The 25579-nt window shown below is 39.8% G+C and overlaps 1 protein-coding gene across 1 annotated transcript in view; it reads right to left on the bottom strand.

Moving 5' to 3' along the window:
* The window catches only part of DCDC2 (doublecortin domain containing 2), a 337396-nt gene that overhangs the window by 17500 nt on the left and 294317 nt on the right, over positions 1-25579 (bottom strand). Inside the window, exon 8 of the mRNA XM_007949808.1 lies at positions 12903-13003. Coding sequence (XP_007947999.1) covers positions 12903-13003 — 101 coding nt within the window. The remainder of the gene's footprint in view (positions 1-12902; positions 13004-25579) is intronic.

Here is a 25579-nt window from a genome sequence, read left to right on the forward strand (position 1 = left end):
TAAATACACCACTTGTTTTTTTATGCCACTTAAAAACTCATTTTTGATTAAAATTTATAATTGTAATAATGACTTAAAAGTCTTGAAATGAATTAAGAGTACATTTTGGTTTTTAAAAATATCAGCCAATGATTTATGGAAAGCTGAGAGAAAAGTGGACTGACAGTTGACAGAATGATTTGGGGCCATAAAGACAGCTCCAGAAGATTTGTTCTAATTACATCACCATAACATTGTTTATTGAGAATCAGTTTCTAAAAGAGTAACACATCATTGCAAAGACAGTAAGTCAGGAAGATATTTTTACCTATACTTAAAATCTTCTCCCCTGACATTTACATCACATTTAGTCAATATGTGACTAAAATTGTAAGGGAACCAATTTTTAGTTAGAAATTATTTTTGTAAGAAATACATTCCTTCCTGAAATTTCAGGTATGGCTCATACCTATGAGTAACTGTGTTATATTATCTTCTGTATGAAGCACAATTTGTATGTTTCACTGGTATCAAAAAAGGATATTCATTATACCCTATTCAATATAGTCATTAAGCTGATATACATAGAGTATAACAGTGAGTATAGCAGTCATTTGTAGATGATTCCAACCTCATAGTTTCTCTGACATCAATAACAGCCAGTGTGTGACCAGATTGATGACAGTTACAGACAATTACAGATAATACGTACTCTTGGATAACAGAGGTTTTTATAAAAAGGTAAGACTTCTGCTTTTCAAAAGAATACATTATTTATCATAAGCAATTGTTCTTAACTTTGTTATTAGAAAAGTTATATCAGATTTTCTCCTTAACATGATGCTGCTTTGGCATTCCAAGCGCATTCTGCCCGAGCTTTGCTTACGTGCATATTTTGCTATTTATTTTTCTGACGGACATTCTGAGAAAATGGTTGATTTGTATGGCAGGACAGAAATGCTCTGGTAGTTATTATCTCTGGCTACACCCTAGCAGGGCAGACTCAGAGGAAACTAAGTATTCAGGTTTCCTAGAGGATATGCATGCAGTTACTAAGGTTAACTCAGGATTCCTAAGTAGTAAGAGGAAAGAAGATGGAATATGGAAATCATATGGAAATAAGCCACAAAATATCGAAAGCATCCACTCCTTGAAAGGTATTTGCACAGACAGATGAAGCTACCCAAATGACTTGTACTTTATACGCACATCACACCTCTGACTGTGACAGCAGCTCCAACAATCAGAACCAGGGCAAGGCATCCAAATGAGAACTACAGCTAATGTTCCACCCATTTTAGGAGTAAATGTTGATTTTTCTTATATTCATATCAGAATTCCCTGAGGGATGTATTTTAATGTTTAATACTTTTGCTCTCTAAGTTAATAGCACAAGTTAGAACTATCTACTCAAAATATCCTATGTAATCAACCCAGGTTTTCTCCTCATTCTCACATATCAACTTTCTCTCCCTGAAATATACTAGACCTAGATATTGGAGATTAGAGCCCCCCCAAAATGAGAGAGAGCAAAAAGAAAAGACTACCTTCGATTCCATCTATCCAGGTAAAGATTGCTACACTTGAAATTTGGGAAAGTGTGTGGATTTGGGGTGGCGAAGGTTTCTGTCAATTTTATGGGAGAGCTCAGACCTAGACATTGAGAGCAAACAAATTATCACACTTGTTTGTATTTCTGTTCCCATGGAAATTAAAATCATCTCCTACCCAAGCTGAACGAGGTGTTTTGCAATAATCAGTTTCAATTTTTTGTGATAGCAAAGTACTGCTTCTTGTTTTCAACTTTCAGAGAAAAAAAAAAAAAGGTTTGCTATGGTTTGGAGGAACAAAGGCCTAGTAAAACATGTGGTTCTATTGAGGTGACCCTGGGTGGACAGTCAGAGAGAAACTTTAGCCAGCACCTGTTGAAAGCTGGCTAACCAAAGTGCATTTCAGCTCCATAAGTTCCCGCAGCACTCATCTGAGAATGCAGAGTACATTGAAAATTTGTATTTATTTAGTATGAGATTATTTACTCTTCATTTGGAAAAAAAATCCCCATTAAATTTTCTCACTTTAGAAGTAAATGCTGACTTTCTTTTGTTTACATCAGAAATCCCTGAGGGCTGCCTTTTAATGTTTAGCACCATTTCTATCAATTAAACACAGTCTACAAATGTGGTGGTACAAAAAGCTTTGTTGATGCTGCACAGGGAAATTAAGAACTCAGATCATCTTCATGTTAACTCTTAGGGCTGTATGTGATGCTTATAGCACCAAAACATGACTATGATCTACTAAGATGTGGTGAGTATACTGTTTGCGCACAATTCCTTTCAGTTCAAGGCACGCAGGCCAAGTGCTGTCTACACAGACAGAACATGTAGTTGTTTATGGGATAATTGACAGCTTCTAATCTACCGCCAGGAGTCACTGGGTGCAAATGGTTAACATGCTTGGTTGCTGACTGAAATGCTGGAGGCTCAAGTCCACTCAGAGATACCTGAAAAGAAAGGCCTGGTGATGTATTTCTGAAAAATCAGCCATTGAAACTCAAAGTTGACTTGATAGCAACTGATTCTTGGGTTTTAATCTCCTACCCTTCCCACCTTATGTTCAGGGCAGAGTACCAAACTGGAAGCCAGGACCCTTGGGCTCCTCTCCTGGCTTCACCATGAACAGGTTGTGTGTTTGCACACAAATGGCTTTCCCACTGTGAGGGCTTTGTTTCTTCAATGTCAAAATGAGAAATTTAGACTAAGTTCTTTTCTCCTTCTAAATATACATAATTCTCATTTAGTAAACAGATTTCATTGAGGTAGATTTGGAGTTCTGTCAGAGGAAGCATCCTCCTATATTTTTCTGTGTATTTGACTTTATACAGAAAAAGGGATACTAAAAAGCTTGTTAAGGAGCTCTGGTAGCGTACTGCCTAAGGCACTTGACTGCTAACCAGAAGGCTGGCGGTTCAAACCCACCAGCCACTCCTCGGAAGGAAGGTTGGGCAATCTACTTCCGTAATGGTACTGCCTAGGAAACCCAAGGAGGGGTCGCTATGAGTCAGGGCCGACTCAACGGCACATCACAACAATAACAACAACAAGCTTGTTATCTTGCTTGTCCTTCACAAGAGGAGCTGTAGGTGGCTGCTGATTCTCTGTAGGAGCAGGTAGAGTCAACAGCAACACCAAGTCAGGGCGTGGCGAACAGAATTATGGCAATGGCCATATGTGGATGTCAAACGTCTTGATTCTGGTTATGGCTGCTAGGCTGTAGATTCTTTAACATGGCATTATATTCTATGCATGTAGACCAGTAACTACAAGCTCAAATACCAACCACAAGGAGCCAGGCAGATAATGCAAATATGTGATTCTCGACAGGTATTAGACCACAGGGAGAGCTGCAGCCTGTGGCGAACTGAACAGTACTTAGTCTAGGTAAAGAGATTCAGATACTGTAAGCCCTGCACCAGCCAAAGAAGAATTTCCCTTAAAGGATTTGATCATAGGCTGCCAGTTTATTATCCCTACTGCAAAGTCTATGATGATAGTTTGTTTTCTCTCTGATGAATTAGTATAGGAATAATTTCTAGTTAAATCCTGCAAATACAACAAATATGTTTTTTCTTAGCTCCTTTCTGATATTCTTCCAAAGTATCAGTGAAGGCAATTTAATAAGGGATGAACTCACAGGGACACAGAAGCCTAAAAAGGAAATAACAGCCACAAAATTTGGGAAACAATAAGCTGATGGATGTGGGGCCAATGACAGCAGACTGAGGAAGCTGACATTTAAGCCTAAAGGAAGGGAAGCCAAGAAGCAAGCTTCTACATTCTGAAATCACTATCCATCTGTCAGTTTGTATACCATGGTGGCTTATGTGTTGCTGTGATGCTGGGAACTATGCCACCAGTATTTCCTATATTATCATGGTCATCATGGTGAACAAGTTTCAGCAGAGTTTCCAGACTAGAATAGACCTGGTGATCTACTTCTGAAAACTAGTCAATGAAAACCTTAAGGACTATAACCAAATACTGTCTGGTATGTTGTTGTTGTTATGTGCCATTGAGTTGGACCTGACTCATAGCGACCCCTCCTTGGGTTTCCGAGGATGTAGATTACCCAACCTTCCTTCCAAGGAGTGGCTGGTGGGTTTGAACCACCAGCCTTCTGGTTAGCAGTCAAGTGCCTTAAGCATGTTGGAAAATGAGCCTCTATGCTGGAAGGCACTCAAAATACACAATGGCTGCAACAATGGACTTGAGCATAGTGACAATCGTGAAGACAGTAAAAGACCAGCATTGTTCCTTCTGTTGTACACGGGTCATCATGAGTTGGTGTCATCTCAACAGCCACTAACAACAAAGCCTAGAGAAGGCTTAAGAATTGAAGGTATGACCTATTTCTTAAAAAAAAAAAAAAAAAGGAGCATACATGTGGCTAAAAACAGGTGGACTGGCTTAAAATTTTTAGAAGAAGCACATACATTTCAAGATCCTCTCCCTTACCCTTGAAAAATACAGGTTTATTCCCTTGAGATGTTGAACTATAGGGAAAGTAGATCCAGGCACAGCTGAGAACAAGGGTACTGTACTGAAACCAAGGGGAATAAATCTCTTTACTTAATAGTAAGGGCCTCCTATCCCCATTCCTATAGTTAGATACCAAAATGCTGATAACCAGGATTATATTATCTAACCTTGAGACTGAAAGATTCTTCTCTGAGGAAATAAACTATCCCAAAAGAAAAAAGAAAAAGAAAAAACGCTTACAAATACTGAAAATTGGAGGAATTCACCAACACAAAGGCTTAAATCAATCACCCTAAAGTGAAACTGCCCCAATCTGACGAGCTCTATGTGCATAGCCTTCCTTAAAGCTTCACTCTAAAATCAAACCAGACAACCAAGGAAAGCTTCTAGTGTGATGACAAAGGTCAAAATATAGAGAGAAAAAAAGAAACTCATGAGAAACAGAGACAATTCAGGAAAACAAAGTTTAAAATAACATAGCATCAATCCTTGAAGAGATAAGGGAAGACATCACATCAGTAAACCAAGACTAGAATGTTATAAAAAGAAACATTCAGAAATCATGAAAGAACTGTTAGATATTAAAAATATTGATGGTCCAAAAGAAAATTAATAGTCAGAAGATAGAAGTAAAGGAAATCTCTCAGATAATAGAAAAAAAATCCAAAGAGGGAAAGTAGGAGAGACCATTTAGAGAATTAGCTGAGGAGATCCTATATCCAAATACTTGGAGTTCCAGAAAAGAATAGAGAAATGGAGAGGAGGAAATAATTAAAGAAATAATTCAATAATATTTCCCACAACTGAAAAACAAAAGTTTCCAGAATATAAAAGTCCACTGAGTACCCTAGTTCAAAGAAACAAAAAGTCCTACACCAAGACATATAGTTAGAAATTTTCAGAACACCAAGATTAAATAAATGAGCCTAAAAGTTCCAGAGAGGGGGTACAGAAGTGAATTACAAAGGTTTAGGAAACAGAATGGCATCAAACTTCTCAAAGCCATTCTGGATAGGAAGTATAATTGAACAATGCCTTCAACATTCTGAGAGAAATTATTTCTAACCCACAACAACAAGAAATTTATTCCTAGACAAGTATGAGAAAATAAAAATAATTAAATTAAATTAAAAAGAAAGACATTTTCAGATATCCAAAGTCTTAATTACAAAAAGCTTCTCCTTAAACCTTTCTTAGGAGATAACTACAGGTAAGCTATACACACACACACACACACACACACACACAATGGTAAAACCAAGAAAGAGAAAGAATCTAAGAAATAGGAGCCTAAAACTGGAGAAGAGAAAGAAATTCCCAAAATAATGGTGAAGAAAAATACCAGGATATAATAGTTCAAAAGCAGATATACAAAACAACTACCCAGCTTCAGATAGAAATTGGAGGATTTGAGAAAAAGATGAAATTGAGAGGCTACTGGATGCATTTGAATGTCTGAAGAGGAGAATAACAGTGGTAGTAGAGTTTGGAGACAGTTTAGTAATAGATATACATAAAACTAAACAGAACAAACAAACAAAAAATATTAGGCAATTAATAACCTAAGGAGAACAGAAAAAAAAGGTTTCACAAGAAAGGAAATATAACCATAGTACACTATATGGCTCAGTTAAAAATAATACATAGTGAAAATGATGTAAAAATTAACATTATCTATTGACTTAGCTAAAACTTATTATAAGATTATATTGGAAAGAAAGAGGAAGGAACATGGGTGTGTGTTTGTAGGAGTTGGTAAGTAATCTAAATAATTGACTTCCATAGTCATGAGACACAAAGTTAATAAATAACATCTAAATTTTAAAACAAGCATGTTACCATATTTTATCAAGTCTGAAATGTCAGTAATTAAAAGAGTCTCCACTATTTTATGTACTTCCACAGTGGCTACAACGATGGGCTCAAGTATAGCAAGGATTGTGAAGCTGGCACAGAACAGGCCTGTGTTTCATTCCCTTGTACATAGTGTTCAATGAGTCTGAGCCAACTTGAAGGCACCTAATAACAACAACAGGTGTTTTCAATCACCCCTTATGCATGTGAGAGCTGGACAATGAATAAGGAAGACCAAAGAAGAGTTGATGCTTTTGAGTTGTAGTGTTGGAAAATAATGCTAAGAGTACCATGGTCTGCAAAAAGGACTAACAAATCTGTTCTGGAGGAAGTGCTTCAGGAATGTTCCTTGGAAGTGAGAGCGGCCAGACTTCATCTCACATATTTTGGTCATGTTATCAGAGGGAACCATTCCCTGGAGAGGAATATCATGCTTGGTAAAGCAGAGGGTCAACAAGGAAGGGGAAGGCCCTCAATGAGATGGATAGACACAGTGGCTGCAGCGATGGGGCTCAGCTATAGCAAGGATTGTAAGGCTGGCACAAGACCAGGCAGTATTTCGTTCTACTGTGCATACAGTCGCTATGAGTCAGAGATGACTCGACGGCACCTAACAATAACAACAACAACAAAAACAACGGTAATTAAACTATGATACACCATCATTTGCTAGACTTAAGATCTCAGAGGTGTTCAAATGGGGGTAGAGGACAGATAGATGTATGACTTGTAGAAATATGGTAGTGGATTCCATGAGAAATAACTATACTAATTCAAATTAGTTACTTCTAGGAGGAGTGAAGAAGGTGGTTGCTATTTTTTTTATAATTCTTATGAAATGATTCTTTTAAAAAATATTTTATGCATTACTTTGATTGAAACATAATCATATGTGCTTATGATGTTGGCTTAAATGTTATTTAATGAGGGCTATTTTTGGGCAATCTACTTCCGTAGTGATACTGCCTCAGAAACCCAAAAAAGGGTCACTATGAGTCGGGTCCAACTCGACAGCACACAACAACAACAACAACAACATTTAGATGTAAACATTTTGCAATTCTCTTTACCGTACTTCTTAAATTCAACTACAAACTGATGTGGAAAACTATAAACAATCCCAAACTCTTCTAAAGTTACTATCCCCATCATCTGCTTTCTTCTGTCAAATGGAACAAAATCCAAATGTAATTTCTTATTTTGTTATTTTACAGGTATTTATTTACCAACACTTCTAAGATGGTGGATTCTCTTGCCAGACCTTTATTAGGGAAGTTTATTTAATTGAAATGGATCAGGTTCATTTCTTAACTCCTCAGCTCATAAAAGCATCATTTTACAAATGGAACATAAAGAAACATAGTATAATCTATGTATAATAGTGCCCAACAATACAGGTGTTGGTTACTCGTGCACTAGCTTCACTGCTTATGACCAACTCCAGATTGATTTGTAATGTGTACGGGGGGGGGGGGGAACACCTATTAAAAGAGTATCTTATTCTTATTAAACCTAAACTCTCCCTTAAGAAAAGACTTTTTAAGGGAAGGGGGTCCTCCCCAAATACATAAAAGAATATGAGTATTCATTTTCCCCATGGGTTTGGAAATAGCATTAGGTCCATCATAATTAATTGGTCTGTAATGCATGAAAAGAATCTAGACCTTGGGGCAGAGCTCAGATTCTTCCTTAGCTATAATCAGTTCATCACATCCCATTACACACACTCACACAAACACACATGCTAGATGGTACCAGTAGAGGCTATCAAGAAATGTAAAAGTCTGAAATTCTACCCTACTTGCAAGCTTGTACATTAGCCTGTACAGTTTCATAGAGGCTGGCAGAAGACACAACACTCCTGGGTCAGAGACAAAAGGTTTTATTACTCACAGTAATACCAGTAACCAGAGTATTAATACTTGCACCTATTCCCCAAGACCCAGTTACCACAGAGCAATGGAAGAGGGCTAAGTGATGCCTTCCCATGACACAGTGGCTTGCATTCACAGGAAGAACCCCAAGTCCAGGGAACCCAAATCTTTGATACCCGCTGCCATCAAGTCAATTCTGACTCATAGCAGCCCTGAGGACAAAGTAGAACTCCCCATACCGTTTCCAGGGCTGTAAATCTTTACAGAAGCAGATTGCCTTATCTTTCTCCCACAGAGAGAGGGGCTGATGGGTTCAAACTGTCAACCTTTTGGTTAGCAGCCAATTACTTTAACTCCTGCACCAGTGAACAGTAAACCTGACTCACGTTAATAAAGAGACAGTATCTTTATTAAACAAATCTGGCTTTTGCTCCAGAGCAGGGTTTCTCAGTTTCAGTGCTATTGGCATGTTGGGCTGGATAATTTCTCTTACGGGGCACTATCTTGTGCATTATATTTATCAGCATCCTGGTAATCACTAGATGCCAGTAGCACTCCCCCAGTTACAATGACCAAAAACGTCCCCAAAAATTGCCAAATGTCTCCTTGGAGGCTGAATTGCCCCCAGTTGAGAAAGATTTCTCCAGAGAAGACACTATCTCTGTCTTTCAAGGCTGTTTCGCTATACAAACATCCTTGAAAAACTAATCCAGAACAAAGGTAATCAGTGCCCTCCACTCACAAGATCTGCTGAAAAACAAAGGAGAATCAGGAACTGTCCTCCAACAGAGGCCTTGATATTTACTTCTAAACCTTGATCAGATTTTCTACCACAGATAAATTACTTGGTCATTTGCACAAGATATTTATACACACACACAGATAGCCCTTCCCCTCATCATAGTCCTTTTACTAAAATTATAACATGAATCATTTAGATGAAGGGAAACCAGTCTGAAGACATTAACCAGGTATGGACTGAGAGAGTGCACATCTATATATTATTTATACCTGAGCCAAGTATTATACTATGGCTACATTTTTTATGTAGGAATTTTTTCCTTCCCTGGGTTAATAATTTGCCTTTTTTTCCCATTTAATACTCTTCCTCCCAAATCACTCCTCTGCAGAAGTGCTGAAGTTAGACCGGCATTCAAACCCCAAGTCCTCAGCTGTATAACCATGGCCAACCAATTTCATCTATATGAGCTCATTTTTTTTTTCTGAATACAAAGTGAGAATGATGAGATCTATCTTACAGTGCTGTCATCACAATTTAGATAAAAATGCCTACTACAGTGCCTGGCATTTGGCAAGTATTTAATAAATGGTAACTATTACTTAAATAACTACCTGTCAATTTGTCATACTGTGATAGCTTGCTTGTTGCTATGACATTGGAAGCTAAACCACTAGTATTTCAAATATCAGCAGGGTCTCCCATGGTAAACAGGTTTCAGCAGAGCTTCCAGATTAAGATAGACAAGGAAGAAAGGCTGGGTGAGGTGATCTACTTCTGAAAATCAGTCCAAAATCAGTCCACTATATTGTCCAATATGGGAGCTCTGGTAGCATAGTGCCTAAGGCACTTGACTGCTAACCAGAAGGCTGGCAGTTCAAACCCACCAGCCACTCCTCAGAACAAAGATGGAGCAATCTACTTCTGTAAAGATACTGCCTCGGAAACCCAAGGAGGGGTCGCTATGAGTTGAATCAACATATTGTCCAATATAGTCCAAAACTATATTGGACAATATTCTATTATGACCCATAAGGCTTTCATTGGCTAATTTTTATAGTTCTGGAAAGGGACCTCTGATAGCATAGTGCTTAAGGCATTTGACTGATAACCAGAAGGCTGGCGGTTCAAACCCACCAGCCACTCCTCAGAAGGAAGATTGGCCAATCTACTTCTGTAAAGACACTTCTTTGGAAACCCAAGGAGAGGTCGCTATGAGTCGAATCAACTCGATGGCAGTGGGTTTGGTTTGGTATAGCCCTGAACATAATCAAAAAAGACCATTCCCTAGAGAAGGGCACGGTGTTTGGTAAAGTGGAATGCCAGCAAAAATGAGGGAAACCCTCAAAGAGATGGAATGATATGATAGCTACAACAATGGACTCAAAAATATCAATGATCTTGACACTGGCACAAGACATAGCAATATTTTGTTCTGCTGCACATGGAGTTGTCATGAGTTGGAGCCAACTCAATGGCAATTAACAATTGTTTAATGAAAATCACCATTAGAATATGCCCCTAGAACTGTTCTTATTATAATGGAGCCAGCCAGTGGGTTTTGCACTAATTTCTCTACACATTCACTTAGTTTTTCACAATATTTATAACATAGCTGCTTAGGAGAGAGAACAAAAGTTACCAGACCTCACAGAGAATGACTCCAAAACCTGACCTCATAGGAAGTACCGCACGTCAACCAAATGAGCTAGATAATCCTCACTCTACTCCCAATAAAGGAGCTCTGGTAGCATAGTGGCTAAAGCACTTGACTGCTGACCAGAAGGCTGGTGGTTCAAACCCACCAGCCACTCCTCGGAAGGAAGGTTGGGCAATCCTACTTCCGTAGTGATACTGCCTCGGAAACCCAAGGAGGGGTCACTATGAGTCAGGGCCGACTCGACAGCACATAACAACAACTCCCAATAAGATCAGAGGGGAAACTAATTCTGATCTTCTTCAACTTGGTTCTATTTCCTTCAAGCTGACATCAATTTGTTGATATTTCCCAGCTTTTACCAGTCTGATAAGTCATTCTCTCATGCATACCAGTTACAATCAAGTCTGACTCCTGGCAACCCCAAGGGCGCCAGAGTACAACTGTGCTCCACTGCAGTCTCAGTGGCTGATTCGTTGGAAGTAGATCACCAGGGCTTTCTCTCAAGGCACCTCTGGGTAGACTTGAACCACCAACTTTCAGTTATCAGCCAAGTATGTTAACTGTCTGCACCACCCAGGGACCCCTTCTCTTGCATGTTATTGTTGTTGTTATGTGCCATCGAGTCGGATCTGACTCATAGAGACCCCTCCTTGGGTTTCCAAGGCAGTATCACTATGGAAGTAGATTGTCCCATCTTCCTTCCGAGGAGTGGCTGGTGGGTTTGAACCACCAGCCTTCTGGTTAGCAGTCAAGTGCTTTAGGCACTACGCTACCAGAGCTCCTTTCTCTTGCATAGTTGTATTTTAATAAGCTAGAATTCTTAAGTCAAATAAAAAACCAAGCTCTGCAGACACCTTATCCAAGGCTGCTCAAGTATTTTCAGAGATCAGTTTTTCTACCCAGCTCCCCTCACTTGTGATCATCAAATTTGTTCCTAAAGAAACACCTATCAGATTTTGTTAAGTCAGTGATTAACAAAGAGATTTCTCTTTTGGTAATAGCACTATGCTTTTCTCTTGACACTTGGCATTTTGACTCTGGAATATAAATTAGTCTTGGTTTCTGGGGTTATTAGTTGTGATACATACATGATGATTACTCTTCTTGGTCTAAAAATATAATATTTAATTACAGCTCCACAGAAGACTTAAAATTCCATTTTCCCTCAGGGGGAAAAAATATCTATAACTGGAGTTTATGAAAAATTGTTAGTTATAGCTAATCCTGGATAATAAATTGGATTTCTGAAATCTGTGTGATTTTTAACACGTTAGGCTTTTCATCAAAAAGGCAATGCTGGCAGAAAATGCCTGTGGAATATTCAAGCAGCAATTTCACTGCCTCACTGTTAAGACAAATATAACTGAAGAGATCACCTATGGAATTGACTGGATTGTGAAATTTGCTTTTTGGAAATGAAATATCACATAATAGACACAGGACAAGTGGCAATCTCTAGTGACTTTTTCCTGTTCCCATGAGCTTGGGATTATGACTTAATCCCTCCTCATCTAAATTTCAATCTTCCATTTAGGACTATAAGAAAACCTTGCTGAATTGTATTAAGAAGCATAACTGACTTTTATGTTTTTGTATCATTTAGGCAGCATTAACGCCACTCAGTCCCTTCTATAAGCCCACACATACACACCCACATAGACACACTCCTAGGAGTTCATTGTTCTGTTGACCTAGGAAAGTCAATATACACACACAGCATAGCAAATATTTGCATTGCATTCATATAAGCAATTCCTTCATGAAAAATAAATTCTAATCACAACAATTTTAAGGATACTAAAGGAAATACTATCAATGTGTTCATTAAAAAAAATAAAAACAATAAACAAAGAAACTTCTTTTCTAGATGGTGGATCTATTTCTAGATAAAAACCCCAAGCCAAGACTCTTCATTGTATCACATTTTCTCTGTTTGTATCTCACACCTAACTCTATCCCACCTTCCTTTCCAGGGCTGTTTAATAAACATATTTGACTTTGCATGATAAAGAAAGGGCTCAGCCCAATGGCTATTTGAAGGAATACTAGGAAGAATTGAAGAGTGTTTTGTTTTGATTTTAAGGTAATTCAACCACACGGCACCTGAAATGTTCAATAACACATATAGGAATGGCATATATAGGAACACAAAACTTAAGGAAAAACACAAAACTTAAAGGAAAGGAAGCCAGTAGTAATTGGTTTGTACATTTTTTTTTAATAAAAAAAAAAAAAAAAAAAAAAGACGTGGAGATTACCTGATCAACTGGGACTTCAACTTGAGTATCTTCATCTTCTTGGATTTCTGCTGCCCCCCGCGTTTCAGATCTCTCAGCTCCAGCTTTGAAAATGCCTTCATCTAGTGAGGCAAACACACAGTGAAATCAAAATCCAATTGCGACATCGTGTGGTGTAATATTGAAATTACAATAAAGTACCTAATGTAGATTATTTTTTAGTGTGTATTTTGGTTTCCTTTTTATTTTTATTTATTTTTTTTTTTTTACTTTTTTTTATTGATAGGGGACCTCTAGTGACATAGTGCCTAAGGCATTTGACTGCTAACCAGAAGGGTGGCGGTTCAAACCCACCAACTACTCCTCCGAAAGAAGATTGGGCAATCTACTTCTGCAGTGATACTGCTTCGGAATCCCAAGGAGGAGTCGCTATAAGTCGGATTTGACTTGAGGGCAATGAGTTTGGTTTTTTTGGTTGGTTTTATTGATAAGAGTTTTGTACCCTTTTGATTCTTTTACACTTTCATTGGCAAATGCTCAGTAGCCGAAACAAGGGTGAACCAGCAGTAGACAGCTTTGTCCCAGACTCCTAACGATAATTTAATAATACAACTCTACGGGAACTCTGGTGGCGTAGAACCCACCAGCCACTCCTCAGAAGGAAGACTGGTCAATCTACTTCCACAAGCCTTGGAAACCCAAGGAGTGGTTACGGTCGAAATCCACGGCAGTGAGGGTTTTGTGTGTGTGTGTGTGTGTGTGTTGGTATAGAAGTATTTAGCGACCTCCATTGGGTTTCCAAGGAGGTAGATCTTTAGGGAAGTAGATTGCCTCATCTTTCTTCCATGGAGCGGTAGGTGGGTTTGAACCACCAACCTTCTGGTTAGCAGTCAGATGCCTTAGGCACTGTGCTACCAGAGCTCCTCATACACGTATTTAGAAGGACTGCCTTCACATCTATTATCTCAGTTCCCTTCTTATCCTTGAATCAGTGCTGAAAATTGGTGCTTTAAAGTAACACTTTCATTAAATCTTACTTTCCCAAAAAATGCTACACACTCAATATAATGTATCGGAATGACTGTCCCTATTCAGACTACTGCACAAAGTATTTACACTGCAACAGAATTGTGGAACTGACTTTCCACATCTCACAAAAATCAGTATTTTGCCTTTTACTGATTTCCACAACCTATGACTTAAAATCCTTAATTATGAAATGTAACTTAAATTTCTAAGACTTTATTTTTATGCTCATTCAACTTATTTTCCGTACTGTATGGAAAACAATACTAGCTGCTTTCCATATTTGAAGTCATTTCAATGTCTCCCTCTTGGTCTTCTCTTCCCCAGGCTAAGTAATCAAAGAATTGCAGAACCGTTTGTCATTCTTTCCATCTTCTTGCCTCAAGACAGGTTTGATGCTTAAACCATTTTCACAGATGTTTTCTCTGTCCAATTTTTCAAAATCTCCAGGGATAGAGATTTCACTTCTTTCCCTGGTAATCTATTGCAGCGTCTCATTACTCTTACAGTCTAGAAAATATCTTTTTATCTTTTGCCTGAAAACCCCTTCTATTATTCTAATAAAATTTGTTTCCAAAGAACAATTATGTAGCTCATTTCTCATCATAATACTTCATATTGTTAAAGTTATCAAGTCACTCTAACTTAATTATTTATATCTATGGCCAGTGATCTGTAAAGTACAATGAGGACCACTGTGAATGAGCTGTAGATATCCCTCAAGTTGCTTACAGTCCAATGAGAAGATAGAGATCTGTGTACCGCCAATAAGGTGCCCTGAGATAAGAAGTAAGTACTATAATGGTTAAAGCTACAGCAGAATGTAATGGAAGCTTAAAAGATGCATTTATGTGAAAGAAAAGAAGGAAGAGAGTGAAGAAGGGAGAAGGAAGGAAGGAAAGGAAGGAGGGTGGAGGGCAGGAAGGGAAGGAGGGAAGAAGGAAGGAAGAGAGAAAGAAAAAAAGAATGAAAGAAGGAGAGAGAGAAAAGAAGGAAGGAAGGGAGGGAGGGAGGTGGGGGGCCAAAGAGAAGAGAGAGGGAGAATAAGGGAGAGGGAGGGGTAGGAAGGCAAGAGAGGGAGGAAAATCAAACTCAACCATTTTTGTTTTCTCCTGGAAAAAGCATTTTCCTTTTCAGTTACTTTTTTTCTAACTCTTCACTAGATGTTGGCTTCTCAACTCTCCTTTTTAAAAACCAGAGACAACACAGTTATTTGCAAAGCTGATCATACATGTTAGATTGATTCATATGGATTCATTCATTTTGAAAAGTATCTACAGCAGCCATTTAATCCCAGATGGGTTTTTCCTATCATCCAACAAAGTCTTTTCTCCCAATGATCCTTTCCTTCCATCAATATGTTTACATAATCTAAAGTAATTTTTTATTCATTAGAGTTTATTCAGTTAAATCTTCCTATACCAAAAAAAAAAACTCACTATATATGCATATGTAAATTGGGTATAGAGGATACACTACAGTCATTACCAAGTAATGATGTCAGCAGTACTGGTAGCTATTTTAGATTATCTCTACAACTACCTATTTTTCACAAAAAGTACACTTACACAAAAATGTACATACATATGACACACAAAAATAACAAAATATGTTTTAAAAAGTTCTGACATAGCACACCCCTGTATGCACTGCACATATGTCCTGACATTTCCAGAAGTGAATTTCTTCCTCATTCTCACTCACTACCGTCAAGTCACATTCAACTCATAGTGGGTTTCCAAGGCAGTATCTCTACAGAAGTAGATCGCCCATTATTCTTTCTGAGGAGTGGCTGCTGGGTTTGAACCACCAGGTTTCTGGTTAGCAGTCAAATGCCTTAGGCACTATGCCACCAGAGCTCCCACTCACCCTCATTCAGTAGTCCAAAAATGTTACTTTTGATCGTATTTGTATATTAAAGGTATACACTATGGTCAAGCAGTTATAGACTGAGTTTGGTAGTACCCCAATAATTGGAAAATAAACAATTGAAGCCATGCATTTGCTCTGGGCAGTTTATGGCCAGCTCTGAGAATGGTGGAGTTCCTTACAGTCGATCTGTGCAGAGGGTTGGGCAGAGGGTTGGGCAGAGGGCTGCGTGTGAGGCTGCCACAGCCTGAGCAAGACTAGTCCTGTGACAGGCGGGGGCCATTGCCCATGTGCACCCAGATCTAGCAGTGCTGACTCCACATGAAGCCAGATGGCAGGACAGTGCACTGCCCCAGCCACACAGGCCCCCAGATTGTCAGCTGGACCAGTCTCATTCCAGCCAGAGACATGCACCAGTGGCTCTCATGCTCACCCTGTCATGTCCATATAATGAGAGATTCAAATGGCCCCAGCGCAGCAGCGGGCCAGCTGGATGGAGGTGTGGAATGGGCAGGGCTGCAGCACTGGCCTTGCCTGCTTGAGTGGCTGCTCTAATGTGGGGTGTGCAGACTCACACACTCCCCGGCTGGGGCTGGCCACCCTGGTGTGGTCTGTTCACAAGGGCAGGAAAAGGTGTTTCCTCCTGCATTGGAGAAAGCAGTTTGTGGAACAGAGAAAGAATCCTACCAGGAGAGAAGCTGCTTTAGAAATTCAAGGTAGGCCAGTGAATGCCTGCTGGTGGGAATCGAACCTCCATGTCAACAGGCACCAAGACAAAGACTTAACATTAAGTCCGTTGGACAGAAAAAATTAAAATTGAAGTCAACCACATGTAAAAAAAAAAATATTGCTATATCATACTTAGGAGACATGATGGCACAGTGGTTAAGCACTCACTTGCTAAACAAACAAGTAGTAATTTGAGCCTACCAGCTGCTCTGCAGTAGAAAGATGTGGCAGTCTGCTTCTGTAAAGATTTACAGCCTTGGAAACTCTATGAGACAGTTCTACTCTGTCTTATAGGGTTGCTATGAGTAGGAATTCAACTCAAAGGCAATGGATTTGATTTTTGTTATAGCAAGCTTCTGAAACTAGCCTGTGAGGGGTTGTGCAGTATTCAAAAATGTGCAATGAGTATGTTATTTGTATAAAAATGCAGTAATCCTCCTCAAGTACATGGCCCACAGAACATGTCCAAGGATAATGGCCTCTGTCATGTCTTACAACTAAGAACATGGATCTAAACTGTAATTACAGCCCAAAGCTCAGCAATATCAGAAGAAAGAATATGCAAACCAAAACCGAATGTGTCACTCTGCTTATATATACCGTGCTAGGGTAAACACATAGAGTACTGGTCAGTCCTCAACAAAGCAACCCTTGAGCTAATTAAATACAGGGAATGGCGATTCAAGGGCTTACTAAAATAGGTTACAATTATTCTGTCCAAAAGGAGGAAAACTATAGGCAATAACCCAAGACTTTAAAATTGGAGTCAACAGGGATAAAGAAAGCCCATATCTGTTTCTCCATCAAATTCGGAAACTTGGAACTCAAACAAAGAGGTGATGTCATTAGCTGCCACTGAATTGGCTTGAGTCATGGTAATCTGTGCATTGAGGCAGGAAACACTGCCCAGTGCTGCACCATTCTTATAATCAGCTGCTGAACAGATAGTGTTCCACAGGGTTTACATTGGCTAATTTTTCTGAAGTAGATCAGCAGCCCTTTCTTTTTAGTCTACCTTAGTCTGCAAGTGTTCCTGAAACCTGTTCAGCATCATAGCAAAACACAAGCCTCCACCAATAGACAGATGGTAGCTGCACATTAGGTACACTGTCTGGGAATTGAAACTGATGGCTTGAACGTTGTTGTTGTTGTTGTTGTTAGGTGCCATTGAGTCAGCTGTGACTCACGGTGACCTGTGTACAACAGAACAAAACACTGCCTGGTCCTGCACCATCCTCACAATCCTTGCTATGCTTGATCCCATAGTTGCAGTGAGATGGATTGACACAGTGGCTGCAACAATGGTCGCCTACCTGAAAGGTAAGAATTCTACCACTGAAACACCAATATATCACAGAAAGTAATGATAGACACAATAAAAATAAATTAACATTATATACATGTGTGGTTCATAACTCTTGAGAATTCACAGAGGCAGAAAGGAACAGATTTCAAAGGAGAATTAGACGATTTATCAAATGTTACCTCCAAAGTGGATTAAAAAGGAAAATTGGTTATGTTTGACATTGATTTCTACCCTCTGGAATTACCTCAGGAGGCAACAATCATGCTGATGCACAAACTGTCCCTTGAGTCAACCTTCAAAGACAGATGTTACATGTAGTGGGCTGTAGTGCTGACCTATACACATGACGTTTTTAGATATTTTTGCATCTAAGTGCTGCTTTTGCTTACAAAGAGACAATAAAGCTGAACCTATAGATACTAAAGGAAAATAGTCTTAACACTCACATTCAATGAAATGTTTTACTGTACCCAAGCAGAGGTATGAATGGCTTGCAGTTCTGTTTTAAAATAAACATTTTACCAGAGGAAAAGAATAAGATCGATAATAACAAATAAAATAAAATTGAAAGGGCACTGGAATGGAAAATGGCAACCATAAGGATATAAACAGCAAAGAGACAAATCAGCAAAGCTCAGCATTGTGAACAGTGATGCAAACAGAGAATACAAAGATTGCCACGTTTGCCTGAGTTGGGGCGGGGAATTGCTCTTCAGTGAACTGAGATATATAAGATGTCTTTTTTAAGCAGCCCAAACAAAGACATGAAGGTGAAAAAGTGACTCATGGAACAAACAGTGACCAAAGAGGAAGAACAGCTAGAAAGTTACTTTGTGATAGTAACTTTGTGATATTTCTCTTAGTAGGAAAGCCTACTAAGATTTTTAGTTTTATTACAAATATTGTACAAACAGATTTACAGCCGTGGAAACCTTCTGGGGCAGTTCTACGCTGTCCTAGAGTGCTGCTATATGTCACAATCTACTCAATGGAAGTGGGTTTGGTTTGGTTTTGGAACATGAATTTTCAGAGGAAAACATTTTTCATAAAATAATTTTCTCATTATTAATTAATTATATAATACATACGCATGTTAGAAAGTGAAGAAAATAAACATCCTTCTAAGCCTATGATCTAGAGAAAACCACCGTTAATAGTTGGTCATCTCTCTTGCTCTCTCACACACATCATTGAACTGGAATCATATTAGTATATATATAATTTTCAATATTAAAAAAAAAAAACTTTAAAATCATATCATGAACATTTCCCATGTAATTAAATGTTTTTTGTAAACAATGAAAGACTACATATTGGTACCCAAACAAACCTGTTGCCATCAAGTCGATTAGACTCATAAGGATCCTATAGGACAGAGTAGAACTGCCCCATAGGGATTCCAAGGCTGTAACCTTTAGAGAAGTAGTCACATCTTTCTCCTATGGAGTGGGTGGTGGGTTTGAACTGCTGATCTTTCTGATAGCTGCCAAGCCCTTAACCACTGTGCCACCAATGGTTCATAGCATACTGTAATTAATGGATGATATTGAATAGTGAAAACCAGGAGTTTCTAAATGAGTAGGATAGAGTTTATTGATCTGATTTATTAATTGATTGGAAAATATATAGGAAGAATTATTGTATAAAAAAGACATTGTGAAGTACGAAATTGTTGCCTTTTAAGGGCTTAACATCTCCTGCAGTAATACCACAGGGATACAGATTATTTATCTTTCCATGTATATGTCCTGCAACTTCTTTCCTCTTTCATGAGTCAGTTTTCCTGAGTAAGCGTGGTGACTTCACATAATAGGTCCTCAAGCAAAACACAAGTCCCTTGCTTAATGGCCTCTTTTTCACAATTTGATTCCTGCTTGAGAGGTATGGCACCCCTTTGCAGAGGAAGATTTGGCCTTTTGGTCTTGGTACTAGGAATAGGACCACACTGAGCCCAGTGACGTGGGGGCCATTCAACTAAGAGGGAATCACCTGGTGTCTAAGCCTGACTAAACCTCAGGAGGCCTGGTAAGGCAAATATAAATGCTTGGAAGATGAAGGGTCATTGGAGCTTCCAGTGCTGACTAGTGTGAAAATTCTGATTTTGGAGGAGGAGTGAGCACATCTCCTGGAGACAAGGAAGCTCTGTACTGAAGACACTCCAAAAACCCTTGTCCCAAGGGGGGAGATGTCAGCCCTAAGGGGATAAGAGATTGGAAATTCATCAGAATACATTGGTACCAGGAGCAGCAGAAACACTTGGACCTGGTAAGAGAGCAGAAGCAGGAGAGACAGCAGCAAAGGCCACGAGAACGTGGAAGCTGGTGTCTGCTCAACAGAGAAGTGGCAGCGAGGAGTCTGAAACCAGAGGGCTAAGAACTGTAACGTGCTTAGGGATGGTCTTCGGAAGCAGTGGATACCATGAGCAGTCCCAGAAGTGGCAGAATTGGAAGCTCAGGGAGGGCCATCTGCTGAGACTGGGTGCATACGTGTAGGGGTTACTCTCAAAGCAGTTCTGCTTCAAGAGCTGTCATGATGCAGGCCCAGAACTGTGCCAAGGACAGACTAGCATTGGCCAGGGCAGAGTCAGTCAAAGGAAGCCACAGGGAGTGAATATGGAACCAACACCAAGGTACACCAGCTGATACCTAAGATGTGCTGCCCAGTGATCTAAGAGTAAACGTGGATTTGCCACCATAAAACTTATTTAAGAGTGAATATTGATTTCTATTTATTGTTTGCTGTCTACTTTCCATCATGAAACTGTTATTTATGGTTATTTATGGTTGGCCTAACGGTTAAGCACTGGCAAAACCTTGGTGGTCCAAACCACCAGCCACTCTCTCAATGGAAGAAAAGATCTGATCATCTGCTCCATAATGATTACAGCCTAGAAACCTTATAGAGCTGTTCTACTCTGTTCTACAGTATAGGTACAAGTCAAAAGCAACTCCACTAATACACAGAAGAGAGTACCTCTACTAGTTAGAGCCCTCATCATAGAGTCTTATGGTGGCTTAGGATTTTGAGGCAACATGCATGTTCTGGTGGTATAGTAGTTAAGGCATTTGGCTGCTAATCCAAATCTTGATAATTTTAACCCATCAGCTACTCCACAGAAGAAAGATGAGACAGTCTGCTTCTGTAAAGATTTATAGACTTGGAAACTCAATGGGAGTCACCATGAGTGGGAACTGACTCAATGGCAGTGAGTTTGGTTTGAGTTTGGTGCATGTACAGGGCACTGTTCCGTGCTTCCCTCCTTCTCACCATTAACCCCTCATATAATCTGCCCAATATTTAATTCTCTCTCCAAAACTCACCCCTGGGGCTTTCATCCAGCCCCTAGACCTTGGCACTTTGAATTTGGACTTAAAGCCTCCAAAATTGTAAGAGAATAAACCCCTGTTTGTTAAAGAAAAAAAAAAAAAATCACCCCTGGGCACTCACTCAGGAATTCTGATTTTGATACAATTGGTTCTATGCCCTCTACCTCATTTTAAAGGAAAACTCACCAACCCATGTTTCTCCCCATCCCATATCCTTCTGAGTATTTCAATACTCAGATGATAAGTCTTTCTATACCCTGTCCAGAGTACTTTGACTTTCTCAACTCCATTGACCATCCCCCTCAACTCCACCTTACCACACATCCTTTTCATTACATTGAGTTGCTCCAGTCTAAATTCTTAAATTGCAGCCCCTGTGCAGTCAGAACCAAAGAACTTATAGGTCACAGTACCATTGTGCCATTTCATGTTTCATGACTATGAACTTGATGTCCAGTTTGCTACTTCTACCAATATCCCTCTGTGGCTGCCTATTGGAGTCCTAGCCATGGTTCAAAATCCTACTCAATTGTCAATGTCCCTATAAAACATAGGAGCTCTGGTAGCCTAGTGCCTAAGGTGCTTGACTGCTAACCAGAAGGCTGGCGGTTCAAACCCATCAGCCACTCCTCAGAAGGAAGGTTGGGCAATGTACTTCCGTAGTGATACTGCCTCAGAAACCCAAGGAGGGTCTCCATGAGTCAGGTCCGACTCAATGGTACATAACAACTAACAACAACAACAACTATAAAACATTGCCTCTGATCTCATGCCCTACCACCTCCCAACCCAATAAAACAATAGCTCCCTCCTATGCACTTCTTTTCTCTCATACTTTATGTGTCACACTGACTTTAGACAATTTATTTTGCCAATTCTGTCTCCCCTTGCTAGATGACAAGCTCCTTCAGGCAAAACAATTGCCAGCTGCCAGAGTTAAATTTGATTAATAGTGACCCCAAATGTTTTAGAGTAGAACTGTGCTCCAGAGGGTTTCAATGGATGATTTTTTTTCTTGGGAGGTTGGAGGGAGTGTAGATCATCAGGCCTTTCTTCCAACGTGCTTCTATGTGTACTTGGAACTTCCAACATCTTGGCTAGCAGCTACACTGCACCATTCAGGAACTCCTCTTCAGGCACAGACCATAAAAGAACTTTTATCTTTTTAAGCACTATGACTAGAACAGTGTCAGCTACAGTATGAAACATTATATAAATACAAAACTTTTGGCATTACCTAGAAGTATTATCTATAATAGAATTTGCATGTGTACATACATCATCCTGGCCCAAGATAAGTGGGTTACTGTGAATGTTCAGAAGTAAATCAGGCCTTAAACCAGATTATTAAAATCTTCTAGCACCAAAGAATTGCCACCAATATCTAAATTACACCAGGAAAGACTCTCAGTGATACAATAAGACTATGTTCTTCTGTCAAGGCCATAGTAAAAAACAAGCAAAGATACACTCCATGGAAGAAGTCAAAGAAAAAACATTAAAAAGTTGAAACACTTGCACACAAACAGAAATTACACAAGAAATTTGCAAAGCTATTACATTTTTCGGGAGCCCTGGTGGTGTAGTGCCTGAGGCATTTGACTGCTAACCAGAAGGCTGGCATTTCAAACCCACCAGCCACTCCTCGGAAGGAAGCTTGGGCAATCTACTTCTGTAGTGTTACTACCTTGGAAACCCAAGGAGGGGTCGTTATGAGTCAGATTTGACCTGACAGCAGTAAGATTTGGGGTTTTTTTGGTTATTACATTTTTCACCAAGGGTAATATTCATCAAGCATTTCAAGCATTTCAAAACCTTATCCATTTTCCTTCATTATTATTGGTAATTTAAATTTGCACAGTAACTTGGTGAATTTAGATCATAATGGTTCTCTCTCTCTCTCTCTCTCTCTCTCTCTCCATATATGTACATATACATAATATTATACGGACACACACATACAATATACACATATAATCATTGGATAGTTATCACTATAGCAACCTCAGACATCCTAAGCTCTCACTAAGGGTACAAGCCACCAAGGGTAGAGATGTCTCGCCTCCTATGTGACTCAGAAGTAGTGTTAGTGTCATTTTGGGCTTTCATAAAAACTATAAGATTTTGGTCTCACTCAGTCCCAATGGCAACAGGTAAGTGACCCTTTTGGCCACAGACAGCCCATCTGAGAAAATCTAGCATACCAATAATAAGCTGCACATATCCAAGATTTCTTCTAATCTTCCTTTTGATAAGCATTAATATAATTTCAACTATTCGTGAAATTATTTTTTGTTTAAAAATCTTAGCAACTCGGCCCTCTCTGAAATTAATTGTATGTGGTAAGCATTATCACAGAATGCCTGCACACCAAATAAGGGTAAACTCTTGCACAGGTAGGAAAGCAGGTTCTTGGAGAGAGTGATGACAGGATGGCACCTCATCCTGGAATTCCCACCCTAGCAGTTGTTGTTGTTGTTGTTATGTGCCGTCGAGTCGGCCCCGACTCATAGCGACCCCTCCTTGGGTTTCCGAGGCAGTATCACTACGGAAGTAGGATTGCCCAACCTTCCTTCCGAGGAGTGGCTGGTGGGTTTGAACCGCCAGCCTTCTGGTTAGCAGGCAAGTGTCTTAGCCACTATGCTACCAGAGCTCCCACCCTAGCAGAGCACCTAATATTTCACTGTCTGAAGTCACCATCTCCATTCCTCACTCCCACACTTTCCCCCACTCATTCTAATCTAGCTTCTGAACTGGCACCTCAAAGATGACTACTCTTGTCATATGTACTAATAGCCTTGATGGTCACATTTATATTCTTGCCTTACCTGATTCCTTGTCAGTTTCCACAACAGTTGATCTCTCTTTTTCCCTCTCTCCCTCTTTCTCTCTCTTTCAGTGTGTGTGTGTGTGTGTTTCTCCTGCGAATCAGATGGCCTTAACATGGGGAGATTATCCTGGATTATTTGGGGCAGGAGGGTATAATCACAAAGCCCTTTATAAGTGAAAGAAGGCAGGAGCATCACAGTGATGCAATATGAAAAAGACATTATCAGCTGTTGCTGGCTTTGAAGATGGAAAGAGTCCATGAGCCAAGAATGCAGGCAATGTATGGAAGTTGGAAAAAGCAAGGACATACATTTTTCCTTAGAGCCCCCAGAAGGAATGCAGTCCTGCCAACACACTGATTTTTTGTCCAGCAAGACCCATTTCAAACTCTGACCTCTAAAACTCTAAGATAATTAATCTCTATTGTTTTAAGCCATCAAATTTGTGGTAATCTGTTACAGCAGCAACAGGAAACTAATATATCATGTGTCCAAAAACTGTCATCCAGAAAGAATATCAGGGCAAAGTTATTATTGTCAGCTGACATCAAGTCAAACACCAACTTACAGTGACCCCATGCACAATGGAACAAAATACTGCCCAGTCCTAACAGATCCACAGAGTTTATACTAGCTGGTTTACAAAAGAAGATCACCAGGTCTTTCTTCCTAGTGTCTTAGTCTAGAAATTCTATGTTTGACATCATAGCAACACATAATCCTCCACTGACAGATAGTGGAGGTGATGAGGGTGGTGGCTGTGCTTGAGGTGTATTGGCTGGGAATTGAACCTGAGTGTCCAGTGGAAGGTAAGAATTCTATCACTGAGCTGCTACTGCCACTTAGGAACTCTACTGGGCGATGACCACTCCAAATCCCCTTTCTGACTCATACAGGTACTTTCTGGCCAGGGCAGGCAGCTCAGACACCATTTGCTCCTCTTGTTAGTAAGGCAGTAGTCATAACTCTCTCCTATGTGCCCACTACCTTTTGTTTTCCTTCCCTAACTGCTAATCCCTGTCTTATCCACTGCCTTAAACCCATTGCTGTAGAGTCAATTCCAACTTAGGCTGACCCTATAGGATAGAGTGGGAAATCTGGTAGCGTAGTGCCTAAGGCACTTGACTGCTAATCAGAAGGCTGGTGGTTCAAACCCACCAGTCACTCCTCAGAAGGAAGGTTGGGCAATCTACTTCCATGGTGATACTGCCTTGGAAACCCAAGGAGGGGTCGCTATGAGTCAGGGCTGACTCAACAGCACATAACAACATAGGATAGAGTACAACTGTCCCTTAGGGTTTCTAAGGCTGTAAATCTTTATGGAGTGGCTGATGGCTTTGAACCACCAACACTTCAGTCAGCTGAGCACTCATCCACTGAGCTGCCAGAGCAGCTCCATATCTAATTCTCCTATTGTTGTTGTTGCCAGGGGCTTTTGGAAGCGGCTTTAAGGGGTGGCCCAGAAGGGGAGATGGGCACTGGGGACTTATAGAAGCTACTTTAAGGGGAAGTCCAGTTGTGGAGTCAGTCACGGGGGGCTTTTGGAAGTGGCTTTAAGGGGTACCTGGAAAAATAATCAGGTGCCAGAGGGTTTGGAGTAGCATTAAGGGATGC

Source organism: Orycteropus afer, unplaced genomic scaffold (genome assembly GCF_000298275.1).
Source record: "Orycteropus afer afer isolate SDZICR_OR568_19922 unplaced genomic scaffold, OryAfe1.0 scaffold00255, whole genome shotgun sequence".
Taxonomy (NCBI): domain Eukaryota; kingdom Metazoa; phylum Chordata; class Mammalia; order Tubulidentata; family Orycteropodidae; genus Orycteropus; species Orycteropus afer.